We start from the raw sequence: 18,432 nt of genomic DNA on the forward strand, positions 1-18,432 counted from the left end.
TGTAGAGGCTCTGTTGTAGGTGTGTCTGTGCTCAGAAAGTGACGGTAACAGATAAATATGGTGCTCAAATTAATGGATGGCTGGATGGCATCATTGACTCAATGGACACTAGTCTGAACAAACTCCTGGAGATAGTAAAGACAGGGAAGCCTGGCGTGCTGCTTGGGGTTGCAAAGAGTTGGACATGATTTAGCAACTGAACGACAACAACTAAGTAACAGAAGACAAAAGCAATTCAGTAGGAATTCCACATATTTATTTCATCACATATCATCTTAAATTTACAACTAATGGTGGGCTACTTAAACTTCCATAAATCCCATAGTGTGTGTGTGTGTGTGTGTGTTTTATGGACAAGTGAGCACCTGTTATCTGTTTGGATCCTGTCACTAACACATGTGTCTTTTTATTAGTAAATACTTGAAAATGGTTAACATATGAAAAGGTGAAAACTATCCAAATGTCTATCAACTGATAAATGGCATATTTATATAACGGGATATTATTCAACAGTAAAAAGAGTAAAGTACTGATCGCTAGTAGTAAAGAACTCACCTGCCAATACAGGAGATGTAAGAGATGTCTCTTTTAATGTTTCTTTTAATTTGTACAGATAGAGACATTCTTTTCTTGATTTCATATTTTAGAATCCAAATCCATCAGTTTCTTAAAGTATTATTAAGTTCTCCTAGCTTTTGTAGATTATAGTCCAACAGACTGGAACTTCCACCACAAAACAATTGATCGAAAGATAAAAAATGATGACTATTTGACGATCTTCCTTATAAAGGACAGTGGACCATACTGAAGTCTCAAAGAGACACAGCACAACAAAAGTCAAATGGAGTTCCTGAAGTTAGTATTTCTAATTCTGATAAGCTCAGTCTGACGTTTTTGTAAGGCAGGAGGCAGAGGCCTGACAGGCTTTCTTCTAGCCATCAATGTGGCCAGCACAGAGATGAGATGGTACGTGTCAATTCTGTGTGCCTCCTACCTCAAGGCTCAATAAAACTAACAGTAGAAGAGATAAATATTAATTCTTGAACATAGTTGACAGAAGCCTTTAAAAGTCGTGTCCCTTTTCCCTCATGCCCCCTAAAAACAGCAACAAAAAGGTCCACTTTCCTGATTGGGCATGTTTGGTAGAGACAAGCCATGCAAGATTTTACCAAGGACTTCATACAGAGATTGAACATTTTTGAAACAAAACTGTGCTCCCCCTTAGTGTGTGTAGGTCTTTTTTTTTTTTTAAAACAATGGTTTCTTCTTAGGGCAGAATTAGTTTCACAGTAGTAAATGTGATTTGAGAGAGATGCAGGAAAACAGAACGCTACTAAAGTATCACATAGAGTGGCTCATAATGACCCTGTAGGTGGTATCAAATGATTCAGGCCCAAACTTAATTATGTGAGGTTTTTCATCACGTTCTACAAAACTCTTAAATACAGGTAAATATGTAAACACTGTGCTCTCAGAGAGCAATACTTAGGCATGTCACGTCTTATCCCTTCTGGCGAGATGAAGTCTAATGAAACAGCCCCCATCAGTTTCAAAACCAACCACTGGAACTGCTCTCTGGTTGAGGAGCAAACACCACCTTGCACATGTCAGAGTTCTCTTGGTGCAGCGGGAATTCACATCCTCCTATTAGGCTTTCTTTTCTCTTCCGAGAAACGTAACCTCTGCCTGTGGACAGCCTTTCATATTTTGTCTCAAACTGCCTGCATAACAGCAACAATAACAAAATCACACACATATTAAAGTCACACCACACCCATCAGAGCCCAGCTATTGAATGAATACTTCAAGCTTCTGAGTCAAAGCCAATTGAGAAAGGACATCAGTACCAAAGCTTTCGTTCCCACTAATGGGGTGATTTTTTTTCTTCCCATTTCTTTTCCCACTAACAGATACACTTCACAGGCCTGGGATATGAGAGTCCTGCCACTCATTTTTCTGGCATGAAGGACCAAATGCCTCTCAGATTTTTGGAGATGCTGCTAAGCTTTGTAGGCCTTGCTATGTCTCCCATCCCTCATTCCAGGGGCCCTGCCTTTGGGGTACACCCCTTTTAGTAAGGAGCAAATCCATCTGGGTTTAAGCCAACAATGCTGACAGGGAAACACCCCCAGAGCTCTGGGCCAAGTGAAATGTGGAACCAGATCAGTTAGCCTTGTGCCTGGGCTGCTGGTCACTGCATTTTGACCACTGGAAGGTTGATTTTCTTTTTAATGTGTTAGTGGAGGTTTATTCTAGACACGTGCGCGCGTGTGTGTGTGTGTGTGTGTTAGTCACTCATTCATGTCCAACTCTTCGTGATCCCATGGACTGTAGTCCGCCAGGCTCCTCTGACCATTGGATTTTCTAGGCAAGAATACTAGAGAGGGTAGCCTTTCCCTTCTCCAGGGGATCTTCCTGACCCAAGGATTGAACCCAGGTCTACTGCATTGGCAGGCAGATTCTTAATCTTCTGAGCCACCAGGGAAGTCCATTCTAGACATAAGTTAATATAAATTAACAATGGCTTAATAGCCTCAGGGAAGCTTCCCTGGTGGCTCAGATGGTAAAGAATCTGCCTGTAATGTAAAAGACCTGAGTTTGATCCTCAGGAGATCAAATTGCCAGGAGAAGGCAATGTCTACCCATTCCAGTGTTCTTGCCTGGAGAATTCCACAGAGGAGCCTGGCAAGCTATAGTTCATGGGGTCGCAAAGAGTTGAACACAACTGAGAGACTGAGCATGCACACACAAGTACTCTAATAAAAGCATGTTTTTTAAAATTCAAAATCCCCAACACTTAAGCTTGAGCCAAAACTTAAACCAGGTCAAGTTGCTGTTATATGGATTACATAAAACTTGTGAATTCATTTGGGCTTTTAAGCCATGGTAAATGATTGTCAGATGTTCTGTTTTGAGCTTTCTATCCAAGAGAAAACTGTGAAAACAGCTGATAGTAAACACGTATCTAGTGTTTTTGCTGAAACTATGTGGAAACTTACACTAAATCAAATCTCTTTGTTGTCTTGATAAATTATTTCTGGGCTAGAATATGATATTATCTCCAGAATCAAATGAACTTGTCATTATAGTTTCTTGGCATGCTAGAAACTGACTTTTTTTTAGTCATCAATTATTCTTTACTCATTTAAAGAAAATTCATGTCTCACTGGGTTTTACCATTTTCCTTTAATTTCTGTGGAATGCTCAAAATTGGGTGCAAGTTCCTGGTGAACTCTTGATGTCCCTGGAACATTCTGTAAGTCCTGTTTCTTACCTGTATGGAACATCTTCCTTGTCCATCTGCAGACAAACTAAAAACGGGTACTGAGAAAACTGCACCGTGGAGATAAACTCCAAGCCTGCTTCTGTTTCTGCACCAATTTCCAAGCCAGCTTTCACAAAAGAGGAGTCCACCGTGATGTCACCAGTTATTAACACACTTACCCTAAAAATTGAGCAAAATAATCCATGAATCACATTTAAGTGAGCTGAACTAACAGACCATGGGGTCTGAATTTCTGACATTGATAACTGGAAAGGTGACCTAAATTTGCTTAGAATTCTGTTGGTACCAGAGCCTGGATAGTTCTAGGACTTGGGCAGTGAAAATTTGCCTTACCTCTGAGTCCTCTCCCAGCCTTCAGTTCTAAATGTGGGAATGAAATGTCTATCTGGCATTAATGTTTGATAAGGGCATACCAAGAGCCAAGAGGAAAAGATGCCTGGGATCTGGTCCTTTCAGAAAGTCAGAAATACCTGATTATCTTAAAATCTAAGCTCACCCAGAGGACAGCGGATGTTTACAACGATTTTCTTGGTACTTATCTCTCTTTTGGCTTCTATGTAGTTATTTTCATTCATTTCATTACTTTCTCTAAAAGGTCTTTGGTGATAGAAGTCTATGGTTGCCAAGATATTCTTTAAAAAATATATAGTATCATGAAGAACAATTCCTACAGCATGTACATTGCATGGCTCAGAAAGGACAGATATCATAGGTTCTCCAATGATCACCTAGACAGACTGGACTGAGTAGGATAAAGTCTTGGGGGAAAATGAAGAGGATACGCAATTCTATAAGGCTTACCTCTGGGACCACTCTAATTTAATTGCAGACTTCAGATGAAATATGAGTTGTACTTTACACTCTTTTGATAGACCTACTAATGTTTGCCGTCCTACTCACAGCACACTTGCTGTTGTTGCCAGTGGAAAGTAGGTCGGAGGTGGTAGCATTTAAATCCCTGAATCCTTTACCATACCTTCTCACATCTTACACTCAACAAAGGCTTGCGGCTGCTGCTGCTGCTAAGTCGCTTCAGTCGTGTCCGACTCTGTGCGACCCCAGAGACGGCAGGCCACCAGGCTCCCCTGTCCCTGGGATTCTCCAGGCAAGAATGCTGGAGTGGGTTGCCATTTCCTCCTCCAATGCATGAAAGTGAAAAAATTAAGTGAAGTCGCTCAGTCGTGTCTGACTTCTAGTGACCCCATGGACTGCAGCCCACCAGGCCCCTCCGTCCATGGGATTTTCCAGGTAAGAGTACTGGAGTGGGGTGCCATTGCCTTCTCCGCAACAAAGGCTTAGATCATCTTTAAATGAGCAAATGGAAAACTAAAGATGAATTGGCTATAATGTGGACACTGGCAGACACTTAGGGATATTGTGTCCCTTTTAAAAAGCCAGCTATTTTTTTGGCATTGCTGTTGTTGACTTCCTTACGCAAATACTTCAACTCAGTTTAATTTGGGAAAACTTCTATCCAGAAAATACATGAAAAAGAGGAGAATGATGACTGATTTGGTGGGAAGCCCTAAATTATATTGCTTATCCCTCTGAAAGCTTCTCGCATTTCTCATTCTTTGGTTCCTTTCAGTAACCCTGAAGGTCATCTTTCATGTTAAGTGTGCTACCTTTTGATTTTTCTCAATTCTTTCACCCATTGTTCAAAATAAATTTTAAAAATCTAATTTTAGCACTCCTATCTCACTTCTGCCCCACTGTATTTTTAAATATCCAAAAATGTAAAAATCAATTTCATTTTTCATTTTCTTTTCTTCAATACTATAACAAACAGAAGAAAAATTCTTTTGATTATAATGCTAGTTCAAAGATGCTTTAAGGTCAAAATAAAATGCTTTCATTTGATCTGATGGGTCAATTAAAAAAGCTAAAGGACCTGAGGAAATTCCGTTTAGAAAAATGAACACTGATAAATACACTTAAAGGACTCAGAATATTTAAGACTTAGATTCTGCACAAAAGTGATCATCTTTTTATTTTTCTCCACTGAAGACAGCAAAAGAAGAAAGATTTTAAATCTCAACAAGAGGGATAAGCTAAAATAATTTGCTTAAAAGTAAAGTTTTCTGACAGCATTGTCAACTACTAAAGTGGAATATTTTGTTACCCTGCTAATTTTATGACTGCAGCCATGAAATTAAAAGACACTTGCTCCTTGGAAGAAAAGCTATGACCAACCTAGACAGCGTATTAAAAAGCAAAACAAAGGTCTGTCTAGTTAAAGCTTTGGTTTTTCCAGTAGTCATGTATGGATGTGAGAGTTGGACCATAAAGAAAGCCGAGCACTGAAGAATTGATGCTTTTGAACTGTGGTGTTGGAGAAGACTCTTGAGAGTCCCTTGGACTTCAAAGAGATCAAACCAGTCAATCCTAAAGGAAATCAGTCCTGAATATTCATTGGAAGGACTGATGCTGAAGCTCCAATACTTTGTCCCCCTTATGCGAAGAACTGACTCCTTGGAAAAGACCCTGATTCTGGGAAAGACTGAAGGCAGGAGAAGGGGATGACAGAGAATGAGATGGTTGAATGGCAATACCGACTCGATGGTCATGAGTTTGAGCAAGCCCCAGGAGTTGGTGATGGACAGGGAAGCCTGGCATGCTGAAGTCCATAGGATCGTAAAGAGCTGGACACGACTGAGCGACTGAACTGAACTGAAAGTGGAATACCAAGAGAAGATGGATGTCTCACCCACTGGGCAAGCTGTCCATGGATGTCTTTAAAAGCAAAAAGATCCTTCTCTAAGTTGTATTAGATACCTACCTGCTCATGAGGATCTATGGTAAGAATGACTTCCCATGGTTACTCCCTACTCTATGATTTAATGATTACAAATAGAAAGCATAGATTTTGAGGGGTTGGAAGGTTAAAGGATTCCAAAAACATATCTCTGCATATAGAGAACAGACTTGTGGTTGCCAAGGGGGAGTGGGATGGCAAAGGGAAGGACTGGGAGTTTGCTATTAGAAGTGGCAAATTATTATATATAGAATGGATAAATAACAAGGTCCTACTATATAGCACAGGGAACTATATTCAATATTCTATGATAAACCATAATGGAAAAGAATATGAAAAACAACATATATATGTATCAATAAAACTGAATCATTTTGCTATACAGCAGAAATTAACATTGTAAATCAACTATACTTCAATAAAATTAAAAAAGAAATATCTGTGGTTCTTTTCATAGAGTACTATACAAATGCTTACCGATTTTTCACTCGGGTTTTAGATTCACGATACCATAGACTAAACTCCATGGCACCTGTAATATCAATAGCTAGACCACCTTGAACATCCATATTGGCCTTAAGTCCAGATTGCAGCTGAAGCTCCTAGAAACAAAAATATGTAATAATAGTTAGAAGGAGAAAGGGAAGGAGGAAGAGGGGAAAGGGGAAGGTGAAGGGAGAGGGGAGGAGAAGCAGCAGCACTATTTAGCCAGCCCCTAATAGCACATTCCTCCTGCAATACCACTGGAGTTGTGTTAATGTTGAAGTCTTTCTCTAGGCTGGGAAACACATTCTAATCTTGATCACTGGAAGTAGAGTACTGATAATGCTACATTATTGAATCAATTAAAATAATAAACAAGTAAAGTGTCAGTTGAGAAAGGTGCTTTCTCTCAACCGTTGCCTCACTTTGGGAGGAATATGGTTTTCAAAGTGGTTCTCTGATGAGTAGCAGGAGCATCTGTGGAACGTGTTAGGAATGCAAGCTCCCTATCTACTGAATTAGAAACTCTGAGGGTGGTGCCCAGGGATCTGTGTTTTAACAAGACCTCATGTGATTCTGATGTACCCAAATTTGAGAGCCACCAGACTAGGAAAAATGAAGCCATCTCCCTCGGAAATCCAGCATTGGCTTTAGGGTGGGGATGAGGGCTGGGATAAATGATTTCCAGAAGTCTTTTAGCACGTCTGTAGTTATGTGCTGTGTCAAAGTAAACTGCATCTTGCTGGCAAATGTAAGGAAAGATAAAAACTGCTGGTGCAGTATACAAATTCTATGAATTGCCTAGGAAAGGAAAGCAGGGAAAGAAAGGCAGGGTAACTTAACTAAGACTTAATACCCTACTATTTGAAGTTTGGAATGACATCAGTATAACATAAAAGATCACCATGAACCACACAGCATATTCCAGAGTGACAGCAATCACGTAGAAACATAGTCCATCCTCAGCAGCTTTGTAGTTGTCTGAAGCCCACTGTTTTATACTGATTGCCAGCATATACCTTTTAAGTCTTGCAATTTCTGTGTACACTAGATGGGGTGATGTTGGCTGAAAACTTCTTCAGCTGGGTTGGAATCAGATTGCCCGGGGACAATGTTGGAAATGACAACAGTTCTTCAAAAAAGGCTCAATACTCTTAATTTTTATATTCCTCCGAAGATCTTAGATGTGTGGCAACTGGCAGCATGACTAACTTCTTTATGTAACTACCCTACTCAGACCAAACAAACCATGCTTTCATCAACTGTTAATGCTGCAATGTTAATTTCTAGAGAGGATTGTGTTGGTCATTAATCTCCCTGGATTTTCTCCAACTTTCAAAAACAGTGGCAAGAGTCTCAGTCATAGAAATAGGTTTACTAAAAAAGTCTGATTGTGGCATGAAACTACTTTTGGTCTGAAAGATATTCAGATGAAAACATGAGATTCTTGACACAGAGCTCAGGACACACACATTAGGAGACAGCCCTAAGGATACCTGTTGCTACATTAAGTCTAGAACAAAATGTGGTTGTGGAAGGATGCAGGGGTTGTCTCAGGCATCATAACTAGTATGAAGGAAAACAAATTATCCTGAAAAAAAAACAAATAATCATGTTCAAATTGTAACCCATCCTATGAACTGCAGAACCAAGATACAAATTCTGCATTTATACCATGATGGTAATTGCTTTCAAATGGGCCCTACGGTGTGCCCTGCCTCAGAAGTATTTCTTTCTTTGGATCATATTCTATATTTCCAATTGAAAGCTATAATCTTGTTAGTCCACCCAACTCGGCAGAGGTCTATGACATAGACTTTGGTTTTCCCACTGACCATACATTACGTGGATGTCAAAACACACCATGCACCATGGGAAAGAACATTTCACGGCTATTAGACAATGTTCCTTTTGTGGGGAGAGAGCATTTCCACTGCAGTGTGGGTTTTGAGGAGAGCCTTGGCTTTCTGGGAAGATTCCATCTCTCATGCAAAGGGATCAAAGAAGAGTTCTTACATATAATCACAGACGAATATGTTCAGGATAGACCACTGACCCCAGTAGAAGGACAAACCACGCTTTCCTTCATGAAAGGGACTAAATCACACAGCCCAGTGGTTTTACTTTTTGAGGGATGTAAATAAGTAGAACTAATGGTTTTTGAGTATCTGTTGTGCCCCTTGAAGCTCTATATTTCGTATCTCATTTCATTTCCATACAAATCTTCCATGGTTGGCATTATATCTGAAGATTGAAAAGAAAAATGAGGCTTGAAGGCTACTTGTGGAGCTAGACTGATAATCCAGATGGTCTCTAGTGGGGAGACTTTTCTACTACCATACATGACTATCACAGAATCATAACTCTCACTTGTCTCCTACTGTGCAAGGAGGCCTGTTCTAAGAAATATGGCAAAAAAAGATAAAGTACAGGCTTATGGGCTTCCCTGGTGGCTCAGCAGTAAAGCACCCGCCTTCCAAGGCAGGAGACTTGGGTTCAATCTTTGGGTCAGGAAGACCCCTTGGAGTAGGCAATGACAAACCACTCCAGTAGTCTTGCCTGGGAAACCCCATGGACTGAGGAGCCTGGTGTTCTACAGACCATGGCATCACAAAAGAGTCGGACACGATTTAGTGACTAAAACAGCAATAGGTTTATGTCCTATTTGACTCAGAGTGCATATTTAATTCTTGTCCATGAACTAGAAGAACAAGATACTGGAGCTTTGTATTTGTAGCTAATAGGACCCCTTTGATCTTTTACTTTTGGTCCTAAAGGTGTTTCTTATAGCTCAGACACCTATGTTTTGATAACTCATCCCATTGCTTCCATTCAGGAAAGTATGTTCCTTGCTGGCTAAAGAGGATCCCCCTATTAATCTGACTTTATCAAACATCCTTCTCTGAACAGTAATCCAATTAGCCAAAAGAGAGAGAGAGAGTACAGAGTAATTCCATCTGCCCTGGTGGCTGTGACAGTCCCTCAACTGCCAAAATTTCCTGCAATGTCAGCACTTGACCTAGAGTGGTATGTGCCTCTCAAGCTGGAATTGCATTACTGGAGCACTCTGCAGAGCCAGGGAGACTCAAACAGCTCATTTCTATAATAAATTGAGATCTGCAAAATACTTCAATTTAAAATACACTGCCACTGGGCTATGTTTAATAGCTAAGTGAAGATCTTTCTCTTAGAATATGCCTGTGGTGCCCTAGCTTAATTAATAAAAAAAATACAATAACTTAATCACTTTGCTGTATGGTAGAAACTTACACAACATTTTAAACCAACTATACTTCAGTAAAATATTGTTTTTTAAAAAGAAAAACCATAAAGATAATCTAGATCAGGGGTTGGCAAACTATGGACTGCAGGCAGACCTGGCCCACTGACTACTTTTGTAAATAAAACTTTATTGGAACCCTGATGCACTCATATGTTAATATATCATTTATAGCTATTGTCACTCTACAATGGTTAAGACCATATGTCTCACAGAGCCTGAACTATTTACTTTTTTCCCTTTACATAAATTGTTTCCCAACCCTGGTCTAGATTACTATTTATGTTTGCATCAACTTTAATATCTGATTCAGACATTAAGCATTGCTGATGGGAAGGTGAGTACATATAGATGATATTGAACTGTGATTATTCCTGCATCTTAAATTGTGAACTACTTTCTCAGCACTCTTAGGACTTCTTCAGAGATTCTTTCATTATGAATGGATTTCCCCAGCACTTTCCTGGTGGTCCAGGGGTTAAGAATCAACCTTGCAATGCTGGGGACACCAGTTTGATCTCTGGTCTGGGAAAATCCCACACACTGTGGACCAACTAAGCCCATGAGCCACAACTACTGAGCCCACGTGCTACAACTGTTGAAGTCTGTGTGCCTAGTCTTGCTGCACTCTGCAACAAGAGAAGCCACCATAGTCAGAAGCCTGCATACCTAGAGAAAGCCCATGTGCAGCAACAAAGCCCCACCACAGCCCCCCAACTAAAAAAAAAAGATTATCTCCCACAGGTAATACTTTAATGGAAATGTGCAGTGTAATGATGTGCAGTTCTCTGATTAATTTGAGAACAATTTTTCATGTGTGATTTTGAGAATTAAGGGGTATTAGAGGCATTGCTTGTTTTCTTCTTTTCATTCATAGTAACAGAAACACAGTTTTGTTCAGAGTGTTGGTACAACCACCAAAAAAACTATATTTACCAGCTTCTCTTGCAGCTAGAGAGCCATATGACACAGTTTTGATCACAACAAAGGACTTCTATTTGCATATGGTTTTATTTTTTAGAAATAGATAGGGCTTGTAGGATAGTTCTTGAAAAGAGTCAGATTCTGCTGCCCCTTACCCTTCCCTCTTCCTTCCTGGAATGAGAAATTAGTGCTGGAAGTACAACAGCCATCTGAGAATCTTGAGGTGGCAAGATGAGGTTAAAAGCCACAAGTGAAGATGGAAAAAGAACCTGCATCCTAATAATACCTAAGGTTGCCATATCAACCCTGGACTATCTACTTCTAAATATTTTTTACATGATAAAAATCAAACTATTTGGTCAAACTACCCTAAATTAAGTTTTTGTTGTTGTTGTTGTTATCTATAGCTATCCTGAACTGTTATGAAGAATAATAAAGAAAGGGAATTAATTTCTAGTCGCAACCAATGATGTTTGGGTGGATTTTTAGGAAATCTGATATTTCAGGTCACTTACAGATCTTAAAATTTTTGATTTCAAAAACAAAACCCAACACATCAAAATCCTTGAGTTATCCAGCAAAGAACAAAGCTAATAAAAAAATTGAACCATCTGTTCCAAAAACCTTACTTTATGTGTAGGAATTCCTGGTATAAAGCTATGAAATAACTTCCCAAGAGTACACAGGAGGTAACTCAGTTCAATTCAGTTAAGTTCAGTCGCTCAGTTGTGTCCGACTCTTTGCAACCCCATGGAATGCAGCATGCCAGGCTTCCCTCTCCATCTCCAGCTCCCAGAGTTTACTCAAACTCATGTCCATCGAGTCAGTGATGCCATCCAACCATCTCATCCTCTGTCATCCCCTCTCCTCCCACCTCCAACCTTTCAGAGCATCAGGGTCTTTTCAAATGAGTCAGTTCTTCACATCAGGTGGCCAAAGAATTGGAGTTTCAGCTTTAGCATTAGTCCTTCCAATGAATATTCAGGACTGATTTCCTTTAGGATGGACTGGTTTGATCTCCTTGCAGTCCAAGGGACTCTCAAGAGTCTTCTCCAACACCACACTTCAAAAGCATCAATTCTCCAGTGCTCAGCTTTCTTTAAAGTCCAACTCTTACACCCATACATGTCTACTGGAAAAACCACAGCTTTGACTACATGGACCTTTGTTGGCAAAGTAATGTCTCTGCTTTTTAATATGCTGTCTAGGTTGGTCATAACTTTCCTTCCAAGGAGTAAGCGTCTTTTAATTTCATAGCTGTAGTCACCATCTGCAGTGATTTTGACTTTATTTTGCCCCCCAAAATAAAGTCTGTCACTGTTTCCACTCTTTCCCCAACTATTTCCCATGAAGTGATGGGATCAGATGTCATGATTTTAGTTTTCTGAATGTTGAGTTTTAAGCCAACTTTTTCACTCTTCTCTTTCACTTTCATCAAGAGGCTCTTTAGTTCTTCTTTGCTGTCTGCCATAAGGGTGGTGTCATCTGCATATCTGAGATTATTGATATTTCACCCAGCAATCTTGATTCCAGTTTGTGCTTCATCTAGCCCAGTGTTTCTCATGATGTACTCTGCATATAAGTTAAATAAGCAGGGTGACAATATACAGCCTTGATGTACTCCTTTTCCTATTTGGAACCAGTCTGTTGTTCCATGCCCAGTTCTAACTTTTGCTTCTTGACCTGCATATGGATTTCTCAGGAGGCAGGTCAGGTGGTCTGGTATTCCCATCTCTTGAAGAATTTTCCACAGTTTATTGTGATCCACACAGTCAAAGGCTTTGGCATAGTCAATAAAGCAGAAATAGATGTTTTTCTGGAACTCTCTAGATTTTTCAATAATCCAATGGATGCTGGCAATTTGATCTCTGATTCCTCTGTCTTTTTTAAAACCAGCTTGAACATGTGGAAATTCATGGTTCACATACTGTTGAAGCCTGGCTTGAAGAATTTTGAGCATTACTTGGCTAGCAATTGAGTGCAATTGTGTGGTAGTTTGAGCATTCTTTGGCATTGCCTTTCTTTGGGGTTGGAATGAAAATGGACCTTTTCCAGTCCTGTGGCCACTGCTGAGTTTTCCAAATTTGCTGGCATATTGAGTGCAGCACTTTCACAGCATCATCTTTTATAATTTGAAATAGCTCAACTGGAATTCCATCACCTCCACTAGCTTTGTTTGTAGTGATGCTTCCTAAGGCCCACTTGACTTCACATTCCAGGATGTCTGGTTGTAGATGAGTGATCACACCATCGTGATTATCTGGGTCATGAAGATCTTTTTGTATAGTTCTTCTGTGTGTTCTTGCCACCTCTTCTTAATATCTTTTGCTTCTGTTAGGTCCATACCATTTTTGTCCTTTATTGTGCCCATCTTTGCATGAAATGTTCCCTCGGTATTTCTAATTTTCTTGAAGAGATCTCCAGTCTTTCCCATTCTATTGTTTTCCTCTATTTCTTTGCATTGATCACTGAGGAAGTCTTGCTTATCTCTCCTTGCTGTTCTTTGGAACTCTGCATTCAAATGGGTATATTTTTCCTTTCCTCTTTGCTTTTTGCTTCTCTTCTTTTCACAGCTATTTGTAAGGCCTCCTCAGACAGCCATTTTGCTTTTTTAGATATCTTTTTCTTATGGATGGTCTTGATCCCTGTCTCCTGTACAATGTCATGAACCTCCATCCATAGTTCATCAGACACTCTATCACATCTATTCCCTTAAATCTATTTCTCATTTCCACTGTATAATTGTAATGGATTTGATTTAGGTCATACCTGAGTGGTCTAGTGGTTTTCCCTACTTTTTTCAATTTAAGCCTGAATTTGGCAATAAGAAGTTCATGATCTGAGCCACAGTCAGCTCCCAGTCTTGTTTTTGCTGACTGTATAGAGCTTCTCCATCTTTGGCTGCAAAGAATATAATCAATATGATTTTGGTATTGACCATCTGGTGATGTCCATGTGTAGTTTTCTCTTGTGTTGTTAGAAGAGGGTGTTTGCTATGACCAGTGCATTCTCTTGGCAAAACTCTATTAGCCTTTGCCCTGCTTCATTCTGCATTCCAAGACCAAATTTGCCTGTTACTCCAGGTACATATTGACTTCCTAGTTTTGCATTCCAGTTCCCTGTAATGAAAAGGACATCTTTTTTGGGTGTTAGTTCTAGAAGCTCTCGTAGTTCTTCATAGAACCATTCAACCTCAACTTCTTCAGCGCTACTGGTTGGGGCATAGACTTGGAGTATTGTGATATTGAATGGTTTGCCTTAGAAATGAACAGAGATAATTCTGTTGTTTTTGAGATTGCATCCAAGTACTGAATTTTGGACTCTTGTTGACTATGATGGCTACTCCATTTAAGGGATTCTTGCCCACAGTAGTAGATATAATGGGTATCTGAGTTAAATTTGCCCATTCCATAAGGTAACTAGTGGAGGCAAAAGTCAAACCTAGGCTATTACTTCTGAATAAACCACAAAAGCAAAGTTCCCCAGAAAGTCCTATAGTCTGTACATTTTAATCCAATTTCCACATACTTCTTCAACTCAAAAATACAAGTTAGAGTGCAAGTGATCACTTTAACGATTTTTCATAAGATCCTCTTTTTAGCAAATATTCCATTTTTATATTGCTATGCACCAAAGAACTGATGCTTTTGAACTGTGGTGTTGGAGAAGACTCTTGAGAGTCCCTTGGACTGCAAGGAGATCCAACCAGTCCATTCTAAAGGAGATCAGCCCTGGCTGTTCTTTGGAAGGAATGATGCTAAAGCTGAAATTCCAGTACTTTGGCCACCTCATGCGAAGAGTTGACTTATTGGAAAAGACTCTGATACTGGGAGGGATTGGGGGCAGGAGGAAAAGGGGACGACAGAGGATGAGATGGCTGGATGGCATCACTGACTCCATGGAAGTGAGTTTGAGTGAACTCCGGGAGACGGTGATAGACAGGGAGGCCTGGTGTGCTGTGATTCATGGGGTTGCAAAGGGTCGGACACGACTGAGCGACTGAACTGAACTGAACTGATGCTTAGTAAGACCGGAAATGTCAAGTTATTAAAGAAAAAAAAATTAAGCATCAAACACACTCAAACTCAAAGGTTATTCAGATTAACCCTCTTCTGTTTCTGAGAAAATTCCATGAAACAGACCATTCCCACCCTACAGTAACCTGGTCACCTAAATCTTACCATACAGAATATACTATTGTCATATCTTAGTACAGTAATATAAGATTTAGGAGTGAAGAAAACTGAAAACTATTCTGAAGAATGCAGGTCAAGTGAATGAAAGTACTCTTATTCTTTAACAATGAATGGACCTTTGTAAGGTTCTGTGAACATGAGAATGTGGGGCAAAGAGTGTCCATTAAACATGTGGTTGGTGTCAGTGATTGCTTGTGCCTCTGCTGATATGGTAGGGATGATGCACTACTTGAATCTTTACCAATGTCATCAGTAACTTATGAAGCCTTGTAGTTCAGTGCTTGTGTTCAGAAAAAAATATCATATTTGTACCCAAGAAAGCCAAGTGAAAGAAATAAGGCCATCTCTCTTCTGTTGAATCCTAAGTTATTTTCTCCATAGTTTCTTTTTTCTGTTCCTATCAGTTTCCTTCCCCCACTTTTAGTTTTACTGAGATATAATGACATTGTATTACATTCATGTTGAGTAGTTCCTCTTTTGCCTCAACAGTGAGACGACGTCTTAATCAGATAATACAGGCAAAAGAAAACCCATTTTCCTGTAGGTAAGGAGAAAGGACAATAATGCCAAGAGGGTCGAATGCTTAGAATGTGAGCTCCAAGGTGAGTGGAACTTTATCTTGTATCCTCCATGTATATAAAATGTGACTAGTATATTCAATATTCACGTGCAGACTGAATTACCTGGGAATGATCTATTAGCAGAAGAAGTCCTTTCACCACACTCATAGGGTCACTAGATGCTGACAGCATTTTGGACATCAAATCACTGTACCCGTTGAAAAAAGTGACAGGTCTGAGCTGAACATCAAAGAGGAGAGCTGACAAGCCAGCATAGGAGTCAAGGTTCTCTTCCCCCTCATCAGGAGTGGCTGCAATTAATGCCTCCAGTCCTTGGGCTTCAATGACCACCTAGGGAAAACGGATATAGCATTCATGGCATTAGTTCCCCACCCGTTCTGTACAAGAGGATGAGCTACACCTACAACTTTCCTGGGGTTCCAAAAGTTGCCTGCAGCTGCAAAAAAATAGGCAAAAAATAAAACAAAAACAGCTCTGTGCCTGAATATGAGTTTGTTTTCTTCTTTCTTCTTTGTTTTCTTCATTTAATTCTCACAGCCACATTTGGAGGTACATGTGATTGTATCCATTTTGTAGATGAAGCCTGAAAAAACACTCAGATGGTAGAGATAGGTCTCAAACCTCTTCTGTCTGACTGCAAAGAACAGGAACTTTCCATTTAATGGCGTCATCCTAGAGACAGTTTCTGCAGAATTGTCATACACAGTGGATTGCCTGTCTCAGGGAGCCCCTGAAAACGAGGTGGAGAGATGTTGGCACAGTTGGCCCAAGTCTGTGCTATGAGAGGGTGTGCAACTCTCTAAGCCATGACTCACAACCTTCCACATAAAACCTTTTCCAGTAAAAGAAGAGACGTTGAACATCGAGAGCAGGTTCACACCCTGAGATCTACCAGACATAGGAATCCTACATATTCTCTGTCCTCCACACCCAGGGCCCTAGCCATGGGTGTTTGGCATTTCAGAGTGCATATCAGAAAACAGATGGTGATTCCTCAGGACAGAGGCATGGTTTCTGACTAGAGTCCTGTTAAACAGTGTAGTAATGCAATATTGATAAGAACTCAAGTTTATAGAACACTAAATCATTTCTAAAGATAAAGTGAGCTTATTTAGAAGATTATAGTTTTGATACGCATAAAAACTAAAAAGAGAGTATATTTTGAAATTAGGAAGCCTTTAAAGATTATCACCAAATTTGGGGTAAAACTAAAGGGATGGAAGTCAGCCAGTTGTCAAATGTCTCCACTTTACTCTTTTCTGTCTTAGAAGTATTAGAAAAATTAGATCAACTCTTCAGAGAACCATATTCTATTATGAGAGCTTTCATTATGAAGAATCACTCTCTCCATAGAAACACCAAGAGAAGGAAATAGATTCTAGAATTAAATATCTGGAGCTCCAAGGAGTATACATATCTACGAGTAAAAATAAAATATTTTTGCAAAACATATGTGAGAAATACTGGCATGATTTCAATTTTGTGAACATTTGTACCTTTGAAAAAATATGGATGTTTGCATATTTGAAACTCTCTGGGACCATAAACCACACAGCCTCTTGCAGATGATGGAATCAGGATGACATGATAGATCCATGATTAATTTACACATTCTACAGTGTTATCATTAGTATATATTTTATCCTACTTCACACTAACTGCTTACATAGTCAAATAAGCAAAATTAATGAAAAAAATGAGATACCTGGATACCATGAAGAGGAGTTTTCTCAATATACTGAAAGATGTTCAGATTACTTCTCCTTAGAATGCCAGAACCAGAGTAAAGAATGTCAAGGCTGTAAGTAGATGCCGAATGGGAAGTCCCTAATGACACCAACAAAAAAATCCGCAAATTTAACAACAGTCACAGCAACACTGAGCAGGGCATGGGGCAGGGAGGGAGAACCCCTTTCTGGGTTACGTACGTTCTACGTAGCCAGTATATGCAGAGGAGGACCCACTCTTGGAGAAACGATCGTAATTATGAGCGACCATTTCCTTCAGAACTTGACGGACCATTTTGCTATAACACAAAAAAGGAAAAAGCTGCATTGTGATGGCTGTTTCCCAAGTCAGATTTGGAAGGAACCCAAATCCTCAGTGGAAAAAAGAAGGAGCCAAATTTTCCTCATGCCACTCCAAGACTAGGGAGGTGCCAGCTGGAGTGTCAGCATCAGGATGAGGGTTTTCCCCTTCATTCCTCAGATATCTGAAGTTTAGTTTGGTATCAAAATGACAGCAAGGTGAGGACACCCAGCTATGAGATGGTTGAAGCTGAGTGATGGACACAACTCAGAAGTGGAAAACAACATGTTCTTTGAATCATTGTGGTTCTATTGTCAAATAGTATATACCTTTAAGGAAAATTGTACCAAACTGGAGAGGCTGCCCAATCTTTCTTTAAATGTTTTCCTATACCCTCTAGTGTTGTCTAATGTTCAATTAAAGCGATACTTCACAAGGGACTTCTCTGGTGGTGCAACAGTTAGGACTTCATGAGCTTCCACCATAAGGGACACGGGTTCAATCCCTGGTCAGGAAACTGAGATCTCACAAACCACTCAGCATGGCCATAAAAAAGAAAAAAGAAAAGAAAAAGAAACATCCCAGTAAAACACAATGTGTGTGCTAAGTTACTTCAGTCGTGTCTGACTCTTTGCAACCCTATGGACTATAACACACCACGCTCCTCTGTCCATGGAATTCTTCAGGTAAGAACACTGGAGTGGGTTGCCATGCCCTTCTCCAGGGGATTTTCCCAATCCAGGGATTGAAACCATGTCTCTTTCATCTCCTGCATTGGCAGGCAGGTTCTTTACTACTAGCGCCCCCTGGGAAGCCTGAGCATCTCTTTCTAAGTAAGGCTTAACCTTCTAAGGGATAGGCTATGGACTTCAGTATCCTTGGGCTTCCCTGTAGCTCAG

The 18,432-nt window shown here is 39.9% G+C and overlaps 1 protein-coding gene across 1 annotated transcript in view; it reads right to left on the reverse strand.

Moving 5' to 3' along the window:
• Positions 1–234: 234 nt before the first annotated feature.
• Positions 235–18,432, reverse strand: part of MTTP (microsomal triglyceride transfer protein) — a 55,897-nt gene continuing 37,699 nt past the window's right edge. Inside the window, exons 13-18 of the mRNA XM_061419577.1 lie at positions 17,434–17,531; positions 17,211–17,332; positions 15,608–15,835; positions 6,519–6,643; positions 3,275–3,445; positions 235–1,721 (exon numbers count right to left, since the gene is read on the reverse strand). Coding sequence (XP_061275561.1) covers positions 1,550–1,721; positions 3,275–3,445; positions 6,519–6,643; positions 15,608–15,835; positions 17,211–17,332; positions 17,434–17,531 — 916 coding nt within the window. The 3' untranslated portion in view covers positions 235–1,549. The remainder of the gene's footprint in view (positions 1,722–3,274; positions 3,446–6,518; positions 6,644–15,607; positions 15,836–17,210; positions 17,333–17,433; positions 17,532–18,432) is intronic.

The sequence above is a fragment of the Bos javanicus genome, chromosome 6 (genome assembly GCF_032452875.1).
Source record: "Bos javanicus breed banteng chromosome 6, ARS-OSU_banteng_1.0, whole genome shotgun sequence".
Classification (NCBI taxonomy): Eukaryota; Metazoa; Chordata; class Mammalia; order Artiodactyla; family Bovidae; genus Bos; species Bos javanicus.